The sequence below is a fragment of the Sebastes umbrosus genome, chromosome 12 (genome assembly GCF_015220745.1).
Source record: "Sebastes umbrosus isolate fSebUmb1 chromosome 12, fSebUmb1.pri, whole genome shotgun sequence".
NCBI lineage: Eukaryota > Metazoa > Chordata > Actinopteri > Perciformes > Sebastidae > Sebastes > Sebastes umbrosus.
Window position 1 is genome coordinate 17257175 of NC_051280.1, and position 21619 is coordinate 17278793.

General features: G+C 40.5%; 2 protein-coding genes across 6 annotated transcripts in view; one reads left to right on the forward strand and one right to left on the reverse strand.

The window, feature by feature from the left end:
• The window catches only part of bcl2b (BCL2 apoptosis regulator b), a 28603-nt gene extending 21663 nt beyond the window's left edge, over window positions 1-6940 (forward strand). The window contains exon 2 of the mRNA XM_037788350.1: window positions 5877-6940. Within this exon, the coding sequence (XP_037644278.1) occupies window positions 5877-6014 (138 nt within the window). The 3' untranslated portion in view covers window positions 6015-6940. The remainder of the gene's footprint in view (window positions 1-5876) is intronic.
• An 8399-nt stretch (window positions 6941-15339) lies between these two features.
• The window catches only part of LOC119498220 (5'-AMP-activated protein kinase subunit gamma-2-like), a 29332-nt gene continuing 23052 nt past the window's right edge, over window positions 15340-21619 (reverse strand). For 4 of the 5 annotated variants that reach the window (XM_037786866.1, XM_037786865.1, XM_037786867.1 and 1 more), the window contains 9 exons: window positions 20769-20827; window positions 20631-20676; window positions 20490-20544; window positions 20249-20375; window positions 19830-19995; window positions 19711-19748; window positions 19457-19603; window positions 19276-19369; window positions 15340-16788 (listed from right to left, as the gene is read on the reverse strand). In XM_037786866.1, coding sequence (XP_037642794.1) covers window positions 16757-16788; window positions 19276-19369; window positions 19457-19603; window positions 19711-19748; window positions 19830-19995; window positions 20249-20375; window positions 20490-20544; window positions 20631-20676; window positions 20769-20827 — 764 coding nt within the window. In that variant the 3' untranslated portion in view covers window positions 15340-16756. Of the gene's footprint in view, window positions 16792-19185; window positions 19370-19456; window positions 19604-19710; window positions 19749-19829; window positions 19996-20248; window positions 20376-20489; window positions 20545-20630; window positions 20677-20768; window positions 20828-21619 lie in introns of all 5 variants that reach the window. The other variant, XR_005209089.1, reaches the window with a different exon arrangement.

Consider the following 21619-nt stretch of genomic DNA (forward strand, 5'->3'; position numbering starts at 1 on the left):
CTCATTATCTTGCACACAAGTCGAGGGATCATTCCCAAAAGCAGGGGGATACCCAAAGGAACTGGCAAATGTTTGGCATTTCCTGTTGCTCTTAAGATAGCGTAAGGCCATCCGAGGATGACAACAGTGTAAAAAAAATATCTTTGTGCTCATGAGAAAGACTGAGCAAAAACCCAGAGGTCTAAATCATGTGAAAAACAAATCAGAGGTCGAGACAGGCTCTCTCCCGCTGGTGGGAAAAGCAAATCATGTGTGAAGCTTCCAGCCGGGGTAACCATGACACTCAGGCAGCGAGTTGCCACCCCATGGCTGAGTACGGGATCCTCTCAAGTCTGACTCCTTTCCTCTGTATGTGTCTCTCCGAGGGATTCATTGTGTGCAGTAAAAACGAAGTGAAGGGAGTGTGTAAACCTGGCCAGGCATTTTCCCATTGGATTCTTGGCTTCTGTAGGGCGGCTGTGACCTTTTATAAAGCCATTGATCCAAAAAATGAATACTGTGGAGAGCTGCAGCCTGGACTTTATGTCCCAGATGCACACCTGCTGCCGGTGGCAGATGGTTTGCTGCAGGGCAGTGAGATGAGTTTTTGAGGATTATAGAGTCTTTTGTTGATGTGATGAATGCAGATGTTTTGTCCTTTCCTGTCCCTGCAAACTTTCTGTTTCTCTTTGCCAGCTGCTTATTATTATTTTCTTCAAAAGGCTCAGATTTTTCATAATGACAGAGGAAAAAGAAAGAAGGGAGAGGAAGGGAAAAAATAGAAAGTACTGTACCGAGGTTTGTTTTTCACACTCCTCACATGGTTGAAGCAGCACTGCTTGCTAGGTGTGGGTGAAAAAAGTTCAAGGAGCATGCCTCAGTCTCATGATATCCACCTGACACCCTTCCTCCCTCCCACCAGCTCTCCCTTGGGTCAGTCTGGAGTTATTACCGTCCGTGTCCTTGTGGGATTCTTTTAAACATCCATCACCGCTCTTATGAACCTCTTACCGTAATTGGCCCACTTTTGTTTCCGACTTAAATCTAATGCCGAGCGTCTGGCACATACTGAGGACACGCATCATGAGTTTGCCATTTTGTCAGTCAGTCACATGCATTTACTGCTGGACCTGGTGGCTGGTTTGTGTTGTTGCCTCAGCGAACTGTTATTTTCCTGGAGTAGGTGGAAAAAAAAAAAGACTGAGGCTGTGTTTTTGCCAGCTAACACATTCCCCTCAGCTGGAGGTCTGACTGAAGAGCTTGTTCTCTAATTAATACCTGAATCCTGGAGAGGGGGAAGGAGGGAGGGGATCATTGCTGAAAGACAGGGCTTGTTCACAGTTCTCTAGAATAAAGCCATCTGACATTTGGCTCTCCATTTTTAGCTATGCTAGAAGCATGCCCAGTGCTTAATTTGTAAACCAGGAGATGCGGGAACACAGAGAGGTTGCTGATCCGGCGGGTTTGGGATAGAAAAAAGTCACAGAACGCATCAAAACCACACAGACAACACCGAGGGTGCTGCTGTGCTAAAACTAAATAAGAATGACATAATAAACAACGCTATGTGCAGCGTACTTATCAGTGGGCAACTCCGAGTCTGGAAAGTGAAGCCAATGTGGAAGTGCCTTAAACAGCCAGCAGGGGGCGACTCCTCTGGTTGCAGAAAGAAGTCTGATTGTATAGAAGTCTATGAGAAAATGAGCCTACTTCTCACTTGATTTATTACCTCAGTAAACATTGTAAACATGAGTTTATGGTCTCAATCACTAGTTTCAAGTCTTCTTCAATACAGCATGATGTTTTATTTAGTAAATTATGGTCCCATTTAGAGTCAAATAGACCATAAAGTAGGGTATGCTTTAGGGCGTGGCTACCATGTGATTGACAGGTCGCTACCACGGCGTTGTCCGATCTGGGAGTTGTTCGTGTTTTCGTCTTACAACTTTAACCCTTTCACAGTGTGTTTTCAGTTCAAGAAAGTTAATTGTAACATTTTGGTCGCCTAAAAATGTCTTATTCAACATTCAATTGTACTTAGCTCCACCCTCTCTTGTCACTTCTGGTTGCAAAAGACCAAGATGGTGACGGCCAAAAACCAAGATGCTGAACTTGAGGCTTCAAAATGGCAGTCCACAAACCAATGAGTGACATCACAGCGACTGCGTCCACTTCTTAGTCTATGGCACTGATAGATAATATTGTTAGATCTTCTGATATGACAATGGAGCTGAGTAAACACAATGCATACAACGATGGGAATTATAATTGACCATACTCATTTCACCACACGAAACAAACGCCCTCTAGCTGTGGGGCTTACAGTAATATATACATACAGTACACTGTAGGCTATACACAGTACATTTAGGGCTGTACGCATATATTTGACGATAACAGAATCCTTAAAAATGAATGCCTATAACTAAACTGAAAGACACGGCATGAAGGCATAAAAATAGCAGGACATTACAAGGACATTCCACGTTTCATGCGAATGCATTTTTGCCTTTTTGCATGTCATTTGTACGCCATGCAACAAAACTACGGTAATGGTTGCAGTTAGGTTTATGCAACAAAACCACTTAGTTAGGTTTAGGAAACGCATCATGGTTGGGCTTAAAATAAGTACAGAAACAACGTAACAGAAGTACAGAAAAATTAAAAATCACTCAACAACACTTTGGGGCATGAACATTGGTCTCGAACACCAGTCTCTGTGAAGGTCCTGTGTTTGTTGGACCCATCCAACTCCCCTCCCAACCACCATAAGCTGTCTTTCTCATGTTTTCATGTTACATTTACATTGTAGTCGATACAGACTACATGGCGTAATTGCATGCAAAATGACTTGCAAATACCATGTCGTTCATACGCCATTTAGTGCGACCGGGCTGGTAATAACTTTGGAGACCCTGCAGAAAACTAATGCAATCAGCCTTAGCTGTACTTTGTGTTTAGTGCTATTAGCACATATTAGCATGCTGATATGCTGAACTGTAATGGTAAACATCATACCTGCCTAGAATTAGCCTGTTAGCCTGTTGGCATGTCGACATTAGCATCTAGCTCAAAGCACAGCTGAGTTCAGTCTCACAGAGTCTTGTTTTTGGCCCTGGATAATTAAAAATGCTCCTCTGCAAGAAAGGAAATGCCATGTGGTTAAAGATATTGCCGGCTGATTTAAAAGTGCAGTGTGTATTGACACCAGAGGGACTTAAGTGGGAAGAAACTGCTGATCCTTCCTCCTCTGTGTCACCGACTGGCCCCCGGCCTCAGGAATGCGACAGGACGGGAAGGGAGGAGAGGGAAACAGGAAATACTTTTGTCTCCCCACAGCACTTCAGAATGAATGTCTCCCTTTTTAAATCCTGTGTGGGCTTATGTTTGATAAAAAGGAAACTGAATATTAAAATGTGACACAAAGAGTGTAATGACCCAGTTTTGCTTCTAGATCAAGGTCGAATAAAACGTGTGTATTCCAGTTAGAGTTACACAAAACATAATTACTGTAGGTAAATTGAGTTAAATCAAGACTGATTAAAATAGAATGATGAGAGATTCCCATGGGAACTGACACAGTGATGTTGGAGTGAATTAAACTTAACAATTCACCATTGTTCACAGATAGGTCAAGTTACAGCTAAAAACAGGCATCAAAGGGGCTCAAATGTAAAGCTTCACTACAATGTGGTTAGCTTCACAACAAAAGAGTTGATATATAATAGGAAACTGCTGATGTATCCTCTCTTAAACCGCTCTAAAACACACTCTATTCCGGTCGGGTTCAAGATAATCTACTTGTGTGTGTGTGTGTGTGTGGGAGAGCGAGGAGCTTAGCACCATGACTTCCTGTCCAGCTGTTCCTGCTGTCACTTCATGAGCAGATGTCTGTATTTCCTCATCGAAGACACACACCCGTGGTATCTGCTCCACGGACCTCACATACACATTCTCAATGTATAACAGACCTCTTTTAAAAAAAACTCCTGTTAGCAGCAGAAAGCAGAGCACCCTCTGAGTAACATTAATATATTTATGCGTGAGTGCTGCAAGCGTTCGTCCACATGCTGAAAAAAAACAAACACCCAAAATCTGTTGACGTGCAGTTGCGAATGAGCTCTTTTTTGGTGATTCCCATGTTTGTCTAGTGTGTGTTTCTGGGCGTGTTGTGTCTCTCTGCATGAACGACGTCTGAGTAGGAGTGTGTGTGTGAGCGGTGAACATTAATGGATCTGCTTGCAGCATGGGTGTAATAACACTCTATTTCCACCCATATTTGGTGGTGGCCAAGGGATTTGAAACTTAAAGGTTCAGTTCACCCAAATTTCGTACATCTAGTCGCGCAGATAAGTTTTATTTGCTCAGATTTTGAGCTATCTACCCCTAAGATTTCTGCTCCCAGGTGATAACAGCATTTAAAAATTACATTTAATAAATTCAGAAGCAACTTTTTTTCCCCACAAAAGTAGTTCCACAGTGTTCTGTGGATTATGTAACCTGGGTGCTGTTGTTGGACAGAAATGTTATTTTTTAAATTAATTTAACATCATTTTTCACCTCCATTGTCAAATCTCAAATGCGGATATGTGAAGTGAAAGCAAAACTATCTGTATGGCTAGAAACCACCATCAGAAAGTGAAACAAATATATTGTTTGGTGAACCAATCCTTAAAATGATATGGCTATATTTTTCTTATTACTACTACCTAGTGTGGGCTGTGTAGTCAAAGCCTGATAAAGCATACTGTATTCCTCTGTGTCGTAAAGCTCCAAACACTATTAAAACTATTAAAACTAGGGCTGTCAAAGTTAACGCCATATTAACGCGTTAACGCAAATTCGTTTTAACGCCACTAATTTCTTTAACGCATTAACGCAATTGATATTTCTGAGGTTGAAGAGGGCTCAACAAAGCTAGAGTGAAGATACTGATATTGTTGTTGCCTGTTGGGCTTGAGTGTGCCATGTTCTTATTTGAGCATATTTTTTATGCTAAATGCAGTCGAGTGAGGGTTTCTGGACACTATTTGTCATTATTTTGTGTTGGTAATTGATTTCCAATAATAAATATATACATACATTTGTATAAAGCAGGCATATTTGCCCACAAGAGTATTAAATACTTGACAAATCTCCCTTTAAAGTACATTTTGTACCAAAATTTGCGATTACATGGCTGTGTTGAATACTCGATCCTGATTGGTCAATCACGGCGTTCTGGGGTCTATAAGTTCTGTATAACAGACCGTTGCTATGTATAACAGATGGTTGCTATGGGTGCAGCTCTGATGTCGGACTCCGGCGGACCGTTTTTGTGTCAAAATACTGATTTCCTAAGTAAGTAGCCGTGTAATAAGCGGGATAATGTACAGCTAGCAGGTCATTGTTGTGAATGAATCCCCTTCGATGAGAGACAACAGCATCGCCCTGTCGGGGATTCTTTCACAATAATGACCGGATCGCTGTACATTATCCCTTACTTAATTATGGACAACCATACGATTAATCGCGATCAAATATTTTAATCGATTGACAGCCCTATTAAAAACACATCAATGAGTCACACTATTGCACTCGGTGTTCCTTCATTTCAATGATTATGGGCATTGTAGTTTATTTTGAGTCAGTCCCACTCGCTGCTGTAAATACTAACTATAGAGCACCAAATGTGTATTAATCCACAACTGAAAATAGTCCCCTACAAATTGACTTCTGTTTGTTTAAAAACTACAGTGCTCAGCTGTTTTAGCAAATTACTGAACCTTTTATTATATTTATCTAGTAGACTCCTCCCATCAAATAACCAGCTGATGCAAGAACACACACATGGGTAAACACACATTCTTTGACAGCCTAATTAACTGTCTGTCTTTGTCTTCCTGTCTCTCCCACAGGATGCCTTTGTGGAGCTGTATGACAGACAGAGGGACTCCCTCTTCAACTGCTCCTGGCCCTCCATCAAGACGGTCTTCGGTCTGGCTGCACTCGGAGCAGCTAGCTTCACCATCGGAGCGTACCTTACGCAGAAGTGAACGAGCCCTCTTTCTACCAGCTAGACTTGATTCCTCACCCTCCACCTCCTCCTCGTGCCTCTTCTTTTTCCTGTTTTATAGACGCCCCTGACCCCTCAGAGACAACCTTCAGACTCTTCCAAATCTGGCTCTCTTCAAAGCCTTCTCTCACAAAACTCCCTCTTCCTCGCCCCTCCACGTCAAAACAGACACAAATCAAAACAACTGAAGCATCCAGCACATACAGAGCAAAAGGACGTCTTGAAAAGAGGCAGCTTAGATGTAATCACACTAAGCTGAGTACAACCGAGGAGACTAGGAGGTGGCATCAGTGGCATGCATCTTTTTTTTTTTTTTTTGTTCTGCCTGCTTCTGTACTAGTTATAGCATGAATGTTGAGTGTTAGTTTAGACGTTGCATGTGTCAGAGCTTATGCGGGACCTCTATTTGGAGGCCTTGGCGATGGGGGTGCAGGGACAATAAGTGATGCCCCACGCCGGAGAGGACGCGGCCGCAGCCCCGCCCCTGCTTGTTAGGGTGAAGAACCCCGTTTGAACTGTGGACTCCAGTTACCCCCCTCTGCAGCCGTCCTTCAAAGGACTTCCTCCACAGAACAGCTGCTCAGAATGTATAATGGAAACAGCCTGCTACAACCAGCGCGGCTTGTGTCTACTGCTTTCACTCCTCAGACAGCTCCAGTGAACTCTGAACACACTGCACCATTATACTCTCCCTGGCCTTTAATATGTAGAGGACGGGCCCGTGGAAGACTGAGATCTGCTGATCTTTCCTTTGCAGAGTTTGAAAGCTCCTCGATTTTTATGTTGGTTTTCATTTTTGCAGCACGCCAAACCCCAAATTGTGTGGTTTTACCGCAGAAAAAAAAGGCGAATGGAGGAGTGAAAAACATGCCGAAGAAGAAATCTGTCGTTGCAAAAATATCATATGTTGATGACTATACTGAGAGAAAATGTTGAGAACAGCACAAAAGAGTGAGGTAGAAGTAAAACAAAGCTTCTTAAGAAGGGAGTATGGCCCCTGCACAATGTATCCTCATACAACGGTTGGTAGGATATCTTACGAAAAACTATTCCGCATTTTCCGTTTTCCTACGAATGTGTCAATATCCGCTCGTTACATGCATACAGTCTTTTCAAAATAAACCTCTGCCTTCACAGGAAACAACTTGGTTTGGTCTAAGCAACAAAACTACTTAGTTAGGTTTAGGAAAAGATCGACTTGGTTAGGTTTAGGAAAAGATCGACTTGGTTAGGTTTAGGAAAAGATCGACTTGGTTAGGTTTAGGAAAAGATTGACTTGGTAAGGTTTAGGAAAAGATTGACTTGGTTTGGTTTAGGAAGAGATCGACTTAGTAAGGTTTAGGAAAAGATTGACTTGGTTAGGTTTAGCAAAAGATCAACTTGGTTTGGCTTAGGCAACAAAACTACTTGGTGTTCGGAAAAGATCGACTTGGTTAGGTTTAAGAAAAGATCGTCGTTTGGGTTAAAATAACTACGCTTCAAATACTTGGTTAGATTTAGGGAACAAAACTACGGAGTCAGATTTAGGAAAAGATCATGGAAGTGGCGTAAAAAAGTGCGGAAGTTATGTGACTCACACGGGATAGAAATACCGGTCTCCTGGGCGAAAGACCAGTGAAGTCCGAAGTGTTTTTTGACCCACCCATCCACCCCGAACTCCTCCCTACGTGGCGTTTGCCGCTCTTTATACTGTACTAATATATATATATACACGATTTACAGTGCATTTACCTTTCGAAGGTATAGCTACTAACGGTGTATGAATGATGTTTGAAATGTGCATTCCTCAAGCAAAGCGATGTGAACGAGACTACTCCTCTGCTAAAATTACTCCCCTTTAAAAGCACCGTCACTGTTCAGCACCAACAACTCTTAAAAGTTCTTTTCTATTTTCTACCACTGTTTCTTACTGCTTTCTTACTCTTAACTCAGTCTTTTTGTGGTCAGATTGTCTGGGTTCACCCAGGCTTCAGAGCTGACCCGGTCAACATGTGTCCTCCAGCTGCTGAGGCCACGCAGCGACTCGGTACCGCTAGAATCCACTCTGACAAAGAGTATGTTGACGTGGACTGAGTAAAACCTAGGATACCGCGGCAGCAGGGTTTCAGTTTAGGACTAAAGCCAGTGTGTCCCGTGTGCTGGAACCTGAGATGTCCCTTCTCTCCGGTCTGCAAAATGCATTCAGTCATTGATTTGTTTTATCGATGTTTGTCTTGTGTTACAGTCTGATAGATAATTTGAAAAATGCTCACAAGCTCCAAAATATTTTGTTGTACACAGTACTTAGCAAGTCGGTTATGGAAAAGTGATTTTTTTTTTTCTTTCTTCTGTCATTAAAAATCTTCTTTGTTGCATGGATGAAAGACAGGCAAACTGTCTTCAACACAATAAATATGTGTAACCATATTTATAACAGAATAGGGTAGCATATAAGAAAACAAATAACAGCAAAGGACTTACATTTTTCTATTTATTGAGAGGTACCAGATTTTTTTAACAGTACTTTGATGAAATTGTTTTCACTTTTTCTATTCTATGGAATCACACTGTAACTACATTTTTTTTTCCTGGCTGCTATTATAACAAGAAAGATGTTTTAAAAAAAAAAGTGAATTTCTGTGTCGTATTAATATTGGCTTAAGGCTGCTATACTGTCGATTTAACTTTTACTTACAGCTTAAACTGCCACAGATTTACAGTATAGTTCTAGAGAGCTGGAAACCAAAGTTAACTTGTATTAATGTTTAATTTAAAAAAAACAAAAAGTAGCTTAAGGAGAACACACGTCGCTTCACTTCACTGAGTCTATTCAGTGAGGTTTTATATGATCTCTCTGTGGAGGGTTTGTCTAGTGTTACTGTAATACATCAGCTTAACTTTTGTCAGCTTTGTGCTCCCATGATAACTCAGTGCTTATCTGTAAAAATGTTGACCTGCCAGACTTAAACCTTGTCTCAGTTGTCACTATAAACCACCCCATTCTCATTACAGCAGCTCACAGTGTGTGATATTCCTCCTAGTGATGTGTGTGTAAGAGAGAAGGTGATTTATGAGCAGGAGTAGGAGCAGTTCAACAGCAATATACTGTAATTTTTATATTCTCTGTGCATATATGAATGTAGGCGCCATGGTTGCTGTACTGTTTTATGTCTATAATCACAAACCTGTAGCACTTAAAAAAAAGTGAATTGTGTTTCTGTTGTTTACTGCTATATCCACGATAAGCTAGCGGGATCATATTGTTCCTAATAAACCAGATTTCTCAAGCAACTGCAGTCCAAGTTCATGTTGCGTTTGCTTTTTATTTTTTTTATCGATTCACAGCTTTGTCTCTGAGCGCACCCGATTCGACTATTATCAGGACATTAAATAGGCGTTATCGGTCGCTATAAGCAGTTGCGGGTCATTAGGGACTTACTACGCCCACTATGTTGAGAAAGTACGTAAGTGAAAACGAAACTTAAAAGCTACATGTTCTAACACTTTGTAAAACTATATGAAACGGCAACTAAACTATAATTTCTTTAAGTTTAGGCAACAAAAACGCTTAGGTTTAGGGCAACACGACTAAAATTTCTTTAGATTTTGGCAACAAAACCACTTAGTTATGTTTAGGGAAAGGTTTTCAAAAGTGAAAGTGAAACTTAACGCTTGTGAACACAAAGACACCTACACATTGTTGGTTTCACACGGGATGCGAACCCCGTCCTCCCGGGTGAAAACTAGGAATGCACCGACACCGATACCGGACCAGATATCAAGCCGATTCTGGCTCAAATAGCTGGATCGGGTATCGGTGACAATGGGGCCGATCTTTTCAATTAACTTATATGTTTATATACTATAGACATTATATACTGCCATGTTAATTCCTCTTTAAGTTTTGACCAATTTGTTGCTGCATTAAAATGGGTTGTTACGGTTTTAACAGGTTGTTGGTATATAAACACTGGTATCGGATCGGTACTCAGTATTGGCCGATACCCGAAGCCCAGGTATCGCTATCGGAACTGAAAAAGTCGGAACAATGCATCCCTAGTGAAAACCCTGTGTTTTGTGTCCCATCCTTCGCCCCCGACCTCCACCTCATATGGAGTTTCACGCTGTCTATACAGCGCCTGACTTCCGCTTCTGCTACTGTCATAATTAATACGTCGCTAGAGGTTACTATATTTCTTTATACCTTCTTTCGGTGATCTACCATGTGAACAGATGATAAAACCTACTATTGAGTGTCGTAGGCCCTTATGGACCCACATATATGGTGCTTATAGCGACCCATAACGCCGTTTAATAGCCTGACAGCTCCAAGACAGAAAGACAATAAGATGGAGAGCATATCAACAGTGCTCTTTTGATTATCCGTTATCTATCCACAGCTGCGAACTGTACATGAACGCTCGGTTGTGTCAACGTCTCCTTGAGAAGGACCGTGCAGACGCCGCAGCCGCACCCCATCAGACATCAAAGCTGTCCCCAAACACTGCACTTGTCAGCCTCCCTCTTCTGCTCCATGCCCTGCTAAACACGAGTGCAAAAACCCAAAATGCCCTGCGGCCAGTTTTTTTTTTTTTTTCTACACCCCCTGCCTCTGTTCTGATCACACTTGTCTTCAAAGGCTACGCCACTCTTGCTGCTCGGTAGGAATTTGTGAAAAGCATGATGCAGTAAAACTAATGTTGAAAGAGTTGGGGTGTGCGGGTGCGAGAAAATGAGGGGAGAGGAGTGAAAGAAAGTGGTGGTGGTGGTGTGTGTGTAGATATATCCCTGAGGAGACCAACAGCGTAGGGAAGTTCATTTGGGCTGGAGCCCCACGCAATCCCTCCTCTCTCTCTCTCCCCACTCGCCATGCATATAAAATGCATGACACGCTCTGAAGAGGAATTTTAAATCAAGCCCAAGACTTTCAAAAGAGAGTCCAGTGTGGGTGTGGATGGTGAATGTGTGTGTGTGTGTGTATAAAGAAAGAGATGGGCAGTGAGACGAGGAGGGGGGAGCCCTCCTGCCTCTTCTGCTTTAGGGCTACAAGGTGTAGAGGAGGCTTCCCCAGCTCTGGATATCACAGGGGAGATTGGGAGATCAAAGCAGATTGTCTGGAGTAAGTCTGGTCTGGTTTTACCCCTCATTTGGAAGTCCATCAGATCCACTCACGGCACCTTCGCCTCATTTAGACGCAACCTTTACCGCATTAAAAACTTCCTGCTGAAATCTAGCAATTTCCTTAAAATAAGATCAAAAAAACACACCCCTCGGAAATCATTCATCTCTTATTGGAATGTAAATATTCAACGAGAGAGAGTTACTTATTACACCAACTAGAAGCTGGTTTTTAAGCCCTGAACTGTGTGCTGCAGTGTCACCTTGTGGCCGCTCCACAAAACCCTCCAGCAGGGTTTAAATCATCAGTGCCAACAAATTTCTACCTCATCTACAGGAAATGACAGCTGATTTCACCGAGCAGATCATCTTCAAATATAGAGGATGAAGCTTCAGCTGCTGCAGCGTTCAGCTGAAATAAAAACCAGCCTTTTCTCTGGCACATGGTTGCCTATCCCTGCTCTAAAATATCCTCAGGGCAGCATGCCACGGAGAGAAACGGCTCCAGGGCTGAAGGCTCAACTGCTTACGGCTTTGGTGATGACTGTTCAGCCCGTCTATGGTTAGTGATAGTCTTCTTAGAAATGTGTGTCTAATGAAAAAAATGTGTGAGACAAGCATCTGAATCTCACAGAATATGGTAATCAGCAGGGAGGAAGACATGGAAAGCATGTGGTGCAACTACAAATCATGTCTGTGATCAGCAGCAAACCCATACAGACCATGTGTTCAAAGCTTTAAGAAGTAAAGTAAAACTCTTTAACGTTCAAATACAACATGATAGTACTGACAGCTGCAACATTAAAGTGATGCATGAGTGATGCATATGGTGCATCACTCATTATAATTCAATAATATAATATATATTATGCCAAAATAGGCCATTCTGTATCATGAGTACTTTTAATTTTAATACTTTAAGTATATTTTGATGCTAATACTTTTGTATTTTTAAGAATTTGAATACAGGACTTTTACTTGTAAAAAAAAAAAGTATTTTTACACTATAGTATTGCTACTTTTACTTAAGTAAAAGGTCTTAATACTTCTTCCACCACTGGCCATAACAATGCTTTCACATTAGTTTTGTGGAGTTGCTTATAAAGGGTTTTGGCTGATATGACATAAAACGCAAAATTATGAATTTACTGCAAAACTGTTACAATAATCCATTATGAAAATAGTTTTGGGTCATTGTGTGTCTAAATTCTGAGTATTTTTGTAGTTAAGTTTAAGGTTAACTTCTGTATTTTTCAACCTGAGCCCTATTTTCCCATGTTTTGGGGTCTAAGTGACTAATGGGGACAAAACATTTTGAAATTGTTCCAGTATTGAGGGAGAGCGCTGTAGCCAGCAGCCGTGAAATCAATATAATAGTGGGGTAGTTAAGGTGAAATATTCATAACAGGAATAGTCGTAGGTTTATTTGATACAGTATGAAAAGACATGGTTATCGGGGTGCTGCAAATTTGGCTGCTGAGGGCCATGGCAGCAAATTTTTCAATTAGGCGCTAAATATTCCTTTAAAAAATAAAAATAAAATAAGATAAAAGGAGCATGGTCACTTCCGGGTCAAACTTCAACCCCTTACCTTCATGATAGAATGACAACCAATACACATTTATGGCAAGATGTTCAGCTTTCCATCGGTGCATTTATCTTTTTATATACGAGATATCGCTGGATATATTCCAGGATATCCGGTAGCAAAGTTTGATCAAAAGTAATCTAATTTAAAAAAAAAAAAAAGAATATATATATAAATAAATTCTATGCTCCAGCAGCACATTGTTAACACTCTTTCACACTCCCACTATCTATACTAAATTATAACGTTACCTTCACTACAAGTGCTTGCCAAATTCATACAAGGCACCGGCAAAGTGCGGCTCACTGCAATAATTACATTTTTCTGTGGCCGGGAGGTGTGTTCATGTGTTTCAGGGGGAGAAATTCTTTGTTACAACGGTCAACATGTCGCAGGAGTCACAGGATCTGTGTACTGTTTGGCCACACTTTGCTGGCTGTAGCTCGCTGAGCTTGTGAGCGGACGCCGCAGCTTTTCATAGACATTGCATGGCAGCTCGCCGCAGGTCGATTACAATAAGGACCCTACAGCGAAGTAAAGCGTTTTCCTTACCTCCTTTTGTTGGTTTGGTCTGTTAGTTGTTGTGTCCATGTCCCGCTCAAGGAGGAGTCTAGTTGTGAAATCTGAATATCACTCAGCAATAGGTCTCACTCTTTACAGAAGTCTTCCTCTGTGGGCATAGATAGTCACAGCACCGACAGGAACAGGAACACCACCAGTCTCCAGAGGTTTGCGGCCTTGCAGCAGCTGGTTCACCCTCCTCTGCTCGTCAATTTGTAGGAGCTCTTCATCCATATGGCTCAAATAAAACACGGGGAACACCTCAGCTTATCCACGTTGTTGAAATCATCTAAATATTCAGTCATGACAATTGAAAATCTTTCAGATAACACTAAGCTACGCTAAACTAACACTACAAACTCTGCCCGGCTGGCACTCGCGTTTCCGCCATTTGTCTTCCGGGAAATCTTCACCTCGCGAGATTTCAGAACGAGTCATCTCGTGGCGTGGGAGACTCTTTCCATAACGTCAGCCACTTATAATAATAATAATAATAATAATAATAATAATAATGACCCATATTCATCAATATCTTCTTACGTTTTTTCTGAAATTTCTTCTTGAGAAACTTCCTTAGAAAAGTCTCAGATTTAGCTAGATTCTTAAAAGGAGAATTATTAGCAGCTACCTGCGCCAGGTGATAACAATTAGCAGGTAAACACCTTGCTAATTGCCATTAAAGGGCATGAGACTGCAGGGCCGTGTGCACACAGAAATACATGCCCAAACCTTTAAAGGGGGTGGAGCACTGGAGCCAACTAGGAAGTTAGCACCGCCCTGGTTCCCTCATGGGTTCCCTCAACAAAAAGACGATGGGATTTTTTCCATTGGGTTTTAGATTATTGCAGAAAATATGATCTGTGGCAAACAAACATTTATGATACTCACAAGTTTTGTTCAGCAAGATAATCTTCACAAATGAACACTATTTTTATGATTTTTGAAGTGTAAATGCAATCGCCAGAGGTAAAAAGCTAACATTAATTGACGTGTTGGGTATTTCTTAATACATTTTATGTCGTAGAACTAAACATTAAAATCTCTTAAGCTTGTGTTAACCACAGACCTTATTTCAGGCATCTAACTAAAAACCCATTCAAAAAACCCATTGACTTCCAGACGAGGGAACCAGAAGTGCTAAAAAGCTAACTCATTTCCGGGTTTTAGGAGTCATTCCTGTAGCACCCTATTTATTTTAAAAAATTGCTTTGTAAAAATACAATAGAAACCTCTTATAGTGATCACGTTTGTCTGGGTCAAATTTATCACTAATATGGCATTTGCATATTTATTATATGAAAATAAAATTGTATTGACTTTTTCCGTTTAAGCCGGAAAAGCCGTTTCCACTGTAATGAAAATAATTATTAAAAATGATATATATATATATATATTTTTTATTATTTTAAATATATTATATATATATAATATTATATTTCTATAGAAATATAATTCTATATAAATATATGTATATATAATATTATAAATGATAAATATTGTAATTTAAATCCTACTATACAACTGTAATTGAAGAAAACGCAATAACTAATTATTTTTGAACAAACATGTCAGCACTCAAATGTGCGCAAGTGTGCTCGGTTAAAACATTGTGCTAGTACATCAATTTAAAAAGTTATTTTAACTTAACATGTCCATCAGAAGATCTACAAATTATAGGGCTGTAACGCTTATCTTCGTTTGTTATCGATTGGTCAATGTCTGAAAATTGTGAAAACTCCACATATTATTTTAAATATATATTATCAAATAATCTCCACATATTTGTGTTTGGGAGGAAAATAAACAGCGAAGTTGGATTAAAAAATCCCTTGAGGCTGATCTTTAACATATTTATTGCCACAATAACCAGTAACCATATAACAGGCCGACAGATTCCATGTGGGGTATGTATGATGAAGGGTATTTGAGACCCTCTGATGGCGCTGTGGGGGTATGACAGACAAAAAAGGTTGGAAACCACTTGGCTATTGTAAACACATCCTTGGACCAGTTAAAAAACAGGAAAAAAAACAGTTAAATAAAAACTTAAGAACACAGCTTTAAAGTACATTCAGTGTCCATTTATTTTTCTGCAGCCAGAAAAATAGAAAAAGTAAAACAAAGGACATTCATACTGCTGAAGTGTAGTTTCTCATGCTTGCACGTTTACAGTACATTTTGATCTGATACAAAGTCTCTCTGAACCGGACATATTGCCACAATATATTTACAAAAATAACATTAAAACTGCAGTCTCTTTACACATGTTGACACATTCATAAAAATAAAGCTTTATGTGACACGTTTCCCGAAAACGATCCTATTTACAGTCAAAGATGGAGATGAGTCCTGTTGAGCTACAGCTGAGATAACCGAGTTGTTTTGCATGTTTGCAGATGATCTGAAGCGACACAAAACAACTGAAAGTAAATGTAAAAAATATGTTTTTTTAAACATCTAAAAAGACATTTTCCGGTCTTGCATCGTTAAGTCGCAATAAATGACAACTGATGTAAAATGAGTGAGAAGTGTTCACTCAGTTCTTGGCTGATATAATCCATATTGATGTATAGCTTATTTGCCTCTGACCACTGCGTGTTTTTGTGCCAAAATGATTGATTTTATTTAGAGTATATTCTTTTAGAATTAGATCTATTTAACAGAAATTCTTGACATTTCTGATATGGTTTAAAATCACAGAAAATGCAACCAAATAAAGGGAAAAAAACATTTTTGAATTAGATGTAGAAGGATCAAACATTCATATCTTTAAAAAAAAACTAATAATTGCACTCATTTGACAGTAAAAAGTCAAAGGACACAAATACTGTCAGTTTTAAAGTGGTGTGGTCAGGGCAACAAAAGGCACAAATAAAGATTGGGCATCAATCCCTACACCTTGGCACTGGCAAATATCTTTTTAAACGACAACAGTCATAAAACGGCCACATTGTAGGTGAATTGTTTTGCCTCCAAACAATAAGTTGCATCTGTGAATGTTCACCTTTCTCACCAAAAACTCCAGGAGGTGATGACGTTCAGTATCGACAACAAAACGCTACTAAAAATCAACTGATGACAGCAGCATGATCGCAACTACACAACCCAAAACACTGAAGCCCTAATTCATCAGAACCAGTCCCACCTTTCACCCGGCAGGTGACCATAATGCATGTCTGTGTATGTGTGTGTGTGTGTGTGTGTGTATAAATACAGTATACTGTGTGTGTGTGCATCTGATCAGTGTTCAAACAAACTAAACAAAAAAGAAAACACCCAGAAAGTCAATCCTCAGTGCAGGAACTCCACTTCATTCAGCTGTCTAGCTCTTTGGTTTCCAAGCCCCTATAGTGCATCAGTTGCAGGCGTCTCTGGGACATTGGGTCTGGCTCTGCTCAGCCTCGCGCTCCCTCACCTCAACCACCAAACGCATTTACTCCCACCACGTCTCCACTCCAGCTGATGCTTCCTCCCTCTCACTCAGCCAGGTTCTCCTCCTTACAGATATCTGTGGAGAAAAAGAAGAAAGAGTTAGGACACAGGATGACTGTCATTTAACGTAAATATTGTTTGAATGTTCATCCACTTTCATCATTAATAATTGTGAGTAACACAGCCTCAGCAGCAGCTTGATTTTTGGCAAACTTGCTACTCTACAGCAGGATCTCTCCCAAGAAAAAAAACACCATTTAGGCCTTCAAACAAAATAAAATAAATCTGTAGTTAGATACACTTTTAAATGTTCTACCAAAACATTTTCACAAATCGATATTTCTAGTAAGTCGTAATGACTCCCCACTTCAGTGAGGATACAGAAACAAGATGTATCATTCTTTTTGAAGCCCTGAACGACTGCCACATTGGACTTTGTTTGGACCCTGTGAGAAATTACAGCAGACTTGTTAGTTTCACAAAATTGAGGTTCTATAAATTGATATAAACATTTCAATAAAGCCTGGGTTGAAAAACAGTGAACCCATCCTTTAAAGTGGAGAGCTTGTGTGTTATGTTTCCTCCACAACACTTGGCAACTTCCAGCACTGAAATCACTAAAATTATGCAGGCATCTGTTATTTGCTTTCAAGCGTATCAATACAAATCATGTTCACATCAAAGTGGAGCTCACTACTGGCAAAATGCAATTACGTCTACTAAAAGCCAAACATAGATGAGCAGAATTTATAATACGTAAAGCATCTGCATGGGACAAACTGATGTCTTATTTTTAGTTCACAGTTTTTAAACGTAGCAGCGATGGACTCATCTTGCGTCATGGACTGAGTTTGGGTAACATATCATCCCACCAGACTGACAGCTTTAGGGGGGCAAAGTGGCAACAAACCAAATGTTACTTAAACTCAGCCTGGTATTCGTGTTGTTTACTGTAATTGTGCTCTTTATTGTAGTTTATGGACTCTGATATTTAAGTCAGAAATACATGAAGGAATAGTTCCATATGATTCAATACATTGTACCTCATTTTGACACCAAGTTTGGTTCAGTTTTGTTCTCAACAACTCTCATGTTGTTGAGCTTTGCTTTCATCTTTAAATCCATGAAACTGCAAAGCTGTGGAGTGTTTGTGAATTTCATTCTCATTCCTAAAAAAATAAATAAATAAAATCGCACCACATTTCTTGCTTTTCTCTCATTTAGGGTATTTGGTGCACTATCTCCAATATGTCCAAAAAAATAATTTGTGTGTAGATAAATTAACTACATTTTCCAATGATCCACTCTGAACATGCTCTTAACTAACATGGAAGATGGTAAAAATGCTTACTTCTTTGCACTTCATGTGAAGTCAACAGAGGTGTTGGCCAACTTGACTTCCCTCTGTCTATCTATGCAATTACTGTATGACCTTATCAAATACGGACACAGTTTACCAGTTTGCTATTCTCTATTCACACTATGAAGCTGTTGTATAATGATAAACAACTTCCTTTATTTCAATGCACTGGTGAGAGCAGACGTGGGATTTGCTTTTGAACCAGCAGCAGTGAAGTCTCTTGTCTGGACAGAGGACAGCAGCCTCCTTATCCTCCCCCAAGAATCCACACAACACTACTCAGCCCTGTCTCTTAAAAATTACGTTCTCGTACAACTAAACTGCATTCTCAATTATGTTTGGAAGGAAACATATTTTGGCACGGATAACGTTTGTCTTTGATGTCGTGTTGTGTTTGCTGTCGTCACTTCTGTATAAGCTACAACGTCGCTGCCGTATTTATGCCGAGATGACGTTATGTTGAGTGTTGAGTGAACTTCATTCACGAAACAAGCATTTTAAAAGTTGTTTGCTTGTCGTCTTGTGGACCGACCTGACAAAGCATGAATTTTTACAAATTAGCATTATTATGAAGTTATTTCTGCATCATTTTGATCCATTTATTGCAATTAAGTCACAGCACAATCTGTTTATTTTGGGTTCATACCGCAGTAGCGAGGTGTGGCTTGCTAGATACAGTCAGTGCTATGGCACTGTATGTGAATACAGCTCGCCGCTGGGTGATGTTGTGAACCCAGACACAACGGCGTTTGGTTTTTCTGACATATGTGGGACTCCACAACATGTACAAAGCAGCAGCAGTGCTTATTTCATCCATGGTTGATGGCGGAAATGGTGGAAAGAGAAGTTGTTGGTTTCTATGGAGACAAGCCCCAGCCATCAATGTTAACCACGTTAAAACTGTGACTGTAATCGGGGAGAAAATACGTTTCCCTCAAAACGTAATTGAGAATGCAGTTTAGTTGTATGGGAACGTAATTTTGTGGCAGACAGGGTTGCACTACCGCACACAGCAGCATCCAGCAAGGCAACCAGGACGTCAGGCACCATGCCTCCTTGCAGCCAGCTACAGGCGACAACCAGCCAGGAGTCACTCAGGTGCGTTTCCTACCTGGACAGGGTTAGAGGGCGGGGTGGGGGACAGAGCTGAGGGTCCAGGATAAGAAGGGGGGAGTTGGGGCTACCAATCCTTAGCATCTATACCTGCAGGGCTGAGTACCAGAGCCTGGAGGATGTCTGACAGGGAGACGATGCCCTCGATGCTGGAGCGCTCGTCCACCACCACCAACCGATGCACCTGGCACAAAATACACAATTACAGATGGATTTCACATAAGTCCTGAGGTTATTTCTGGGTAACTAAATGTGTTTATATAAATCTCACTTCAGCTTTGACTATTCTGTCCACAATGGTCTCCATTGTTTCCATTTTATGGCACTTCATGACCCCTTCGAAGTACTGGGAGCGATGTTTGAGAGCCTGCGTCACTGTAATGTCCAGGTTGTTGTACGTCTTCTCAGCAGCCAAGTTCTACGCACAAACATGAAAATGCAAAGTGAGACGATAAATCACCGAGCAGTTTAGCCTCTAATATCTGGTATTTTGTGTCTTCCAAAACAGTAGAAATGTCAACTTACAATCACGTCAAACTTGGAGTAAATGTCCACAACTTTGCCTGTAAGAGGACATAAAGAAGTAAGTAAGTCAATTTATCATTATTATTATACTTTGTCAATGTTGACGTTCGTGCTCTTACCCGACTCATCCACCACAGGCAGGGCAGAAACTCGTCTCTCCACAAAAATGTTGAGTGCTTTGATGATGGGCGTGTTCGGGTGGATGAAAGCGATGTCGTGGTACGAGCCAATACCCAGCTCCCCGAGAGTCTGCTTCATGAAGGCTGGCTTCGGCATCTCACACATCTGGAGAACACAAATACACACACACACAATGAGGCAGGGACATGTTGAGTGTGATCACTCTCCACCCACTTCATTTAAAGTAATGGCACATGTTATTAATGTCCACTAGAGGGCAGCAGACAAATAAAAGTGGGGACCAAATGGCAAAGTCCCAGCATAAGTACCATCATAACTTTCCATCATATAGAATTTAATGCTATACAAGCTAAACACTCATTCATAGACAGACTGGCAGTGATTGTGTTGGACTCACAAAAAGCTGGAGGAACTTGAGGATCCTCTTGTGTGTGAGAATATAAAGTGCGTTCCCTGTGACGGGGTCGATGACAGGCAGGCGGTGAATTTTGTTTTTGATGAGGGTGTACACGGCGTCAAATAGGCTGCAACACAACAAACACAATGATCAGTTACAAGTACCACAATAACAATATGCCCACACACACAAAAAACATGCAAAAACAGAAAGATTCATTATTCATAGTGAGACAACGTACCTTGCATCAGGTGATATGTTGACCAGAGGTTTGAACGTTGCTTGAAGGTAAACCTCTGTGGTAAGAAATTAAATATTAAAGTATATTCAGCTTATAAAATCTTACATTATGCATGCTACAAAATATGATCATGATGCTAACCTCTCCACGTCTCAAGCTTATGTTCCTCTAATTCATATATTTGCACCTGAAATACAAGAAATAAGACATTGGTTTAAGAAAAAATAAATCCTCAATGGAGCAAGATCAATGCAAACATTATCTGTCAAGTGGACCTACCATCGGCGACTTATAGTATCTGTGTAGTATGATGATGAAATCTGTGATTGTCAGCATTCCTGCAATGAAAACAGGAATCTATAAACAACATACGGCGCTGTGCCTGCAGGCATTGTGCTATTGGGTAAAAGAGACATCGCTTACAAGGGAGTGGTCCAGACAACACATCACTAACACCCCCCCCACCGCGCTTTATCCTCACGCTGACCTGGCATTTATTATTCATCACAGGCTGACTCGCAATAAACGCTACGCAGGAAAAAAAAAACAGCACAACAAAGCCGATTGGCCGCTGGTGTTTGTCTTTTGACACTCTCTTACTAACAGAAGGTTTATTTTTTAGAGTCTGCTGTGATTTGTTATGTTAACTATAATTTCCAACCTCTCAGAGCACTGGTCAATAGAGGAGTCATTGCTGTGTTTAATGGTTTATGACCGCTGTAATGACTAATGTTCAATATAGCATCGCTCTCCACGAGACACGGCCAGCAGCATTATTACACAGTCTTTCCTCTGTGTTCATTTAGCGATGACTGCACGTTAAAGTCCATCTTTCCTCACTCACACAACAAAATTCACATTCAATTGCTAAGCTCTGTCTTTTCTTGGTATTTGCACATTGAAGATTTAATTGCTAAGCTTTCGGTCAAAGTGTGTGGAAGCCTTTTTTTCCTCTTATTTAGTCCAAATACTTTTAAGTATTTGTGATTTAACGACTTTTTAAAACTTCAAATTCAATGTTAAACGTGCTTAACTTAGACCTGAACAGCAACAAATATCAGAAACAAACCTAGAAAGCAGAAAACTAGGAAAACACGTGGCAGTTTAATAGCCGAGATTCTTTAAAATAC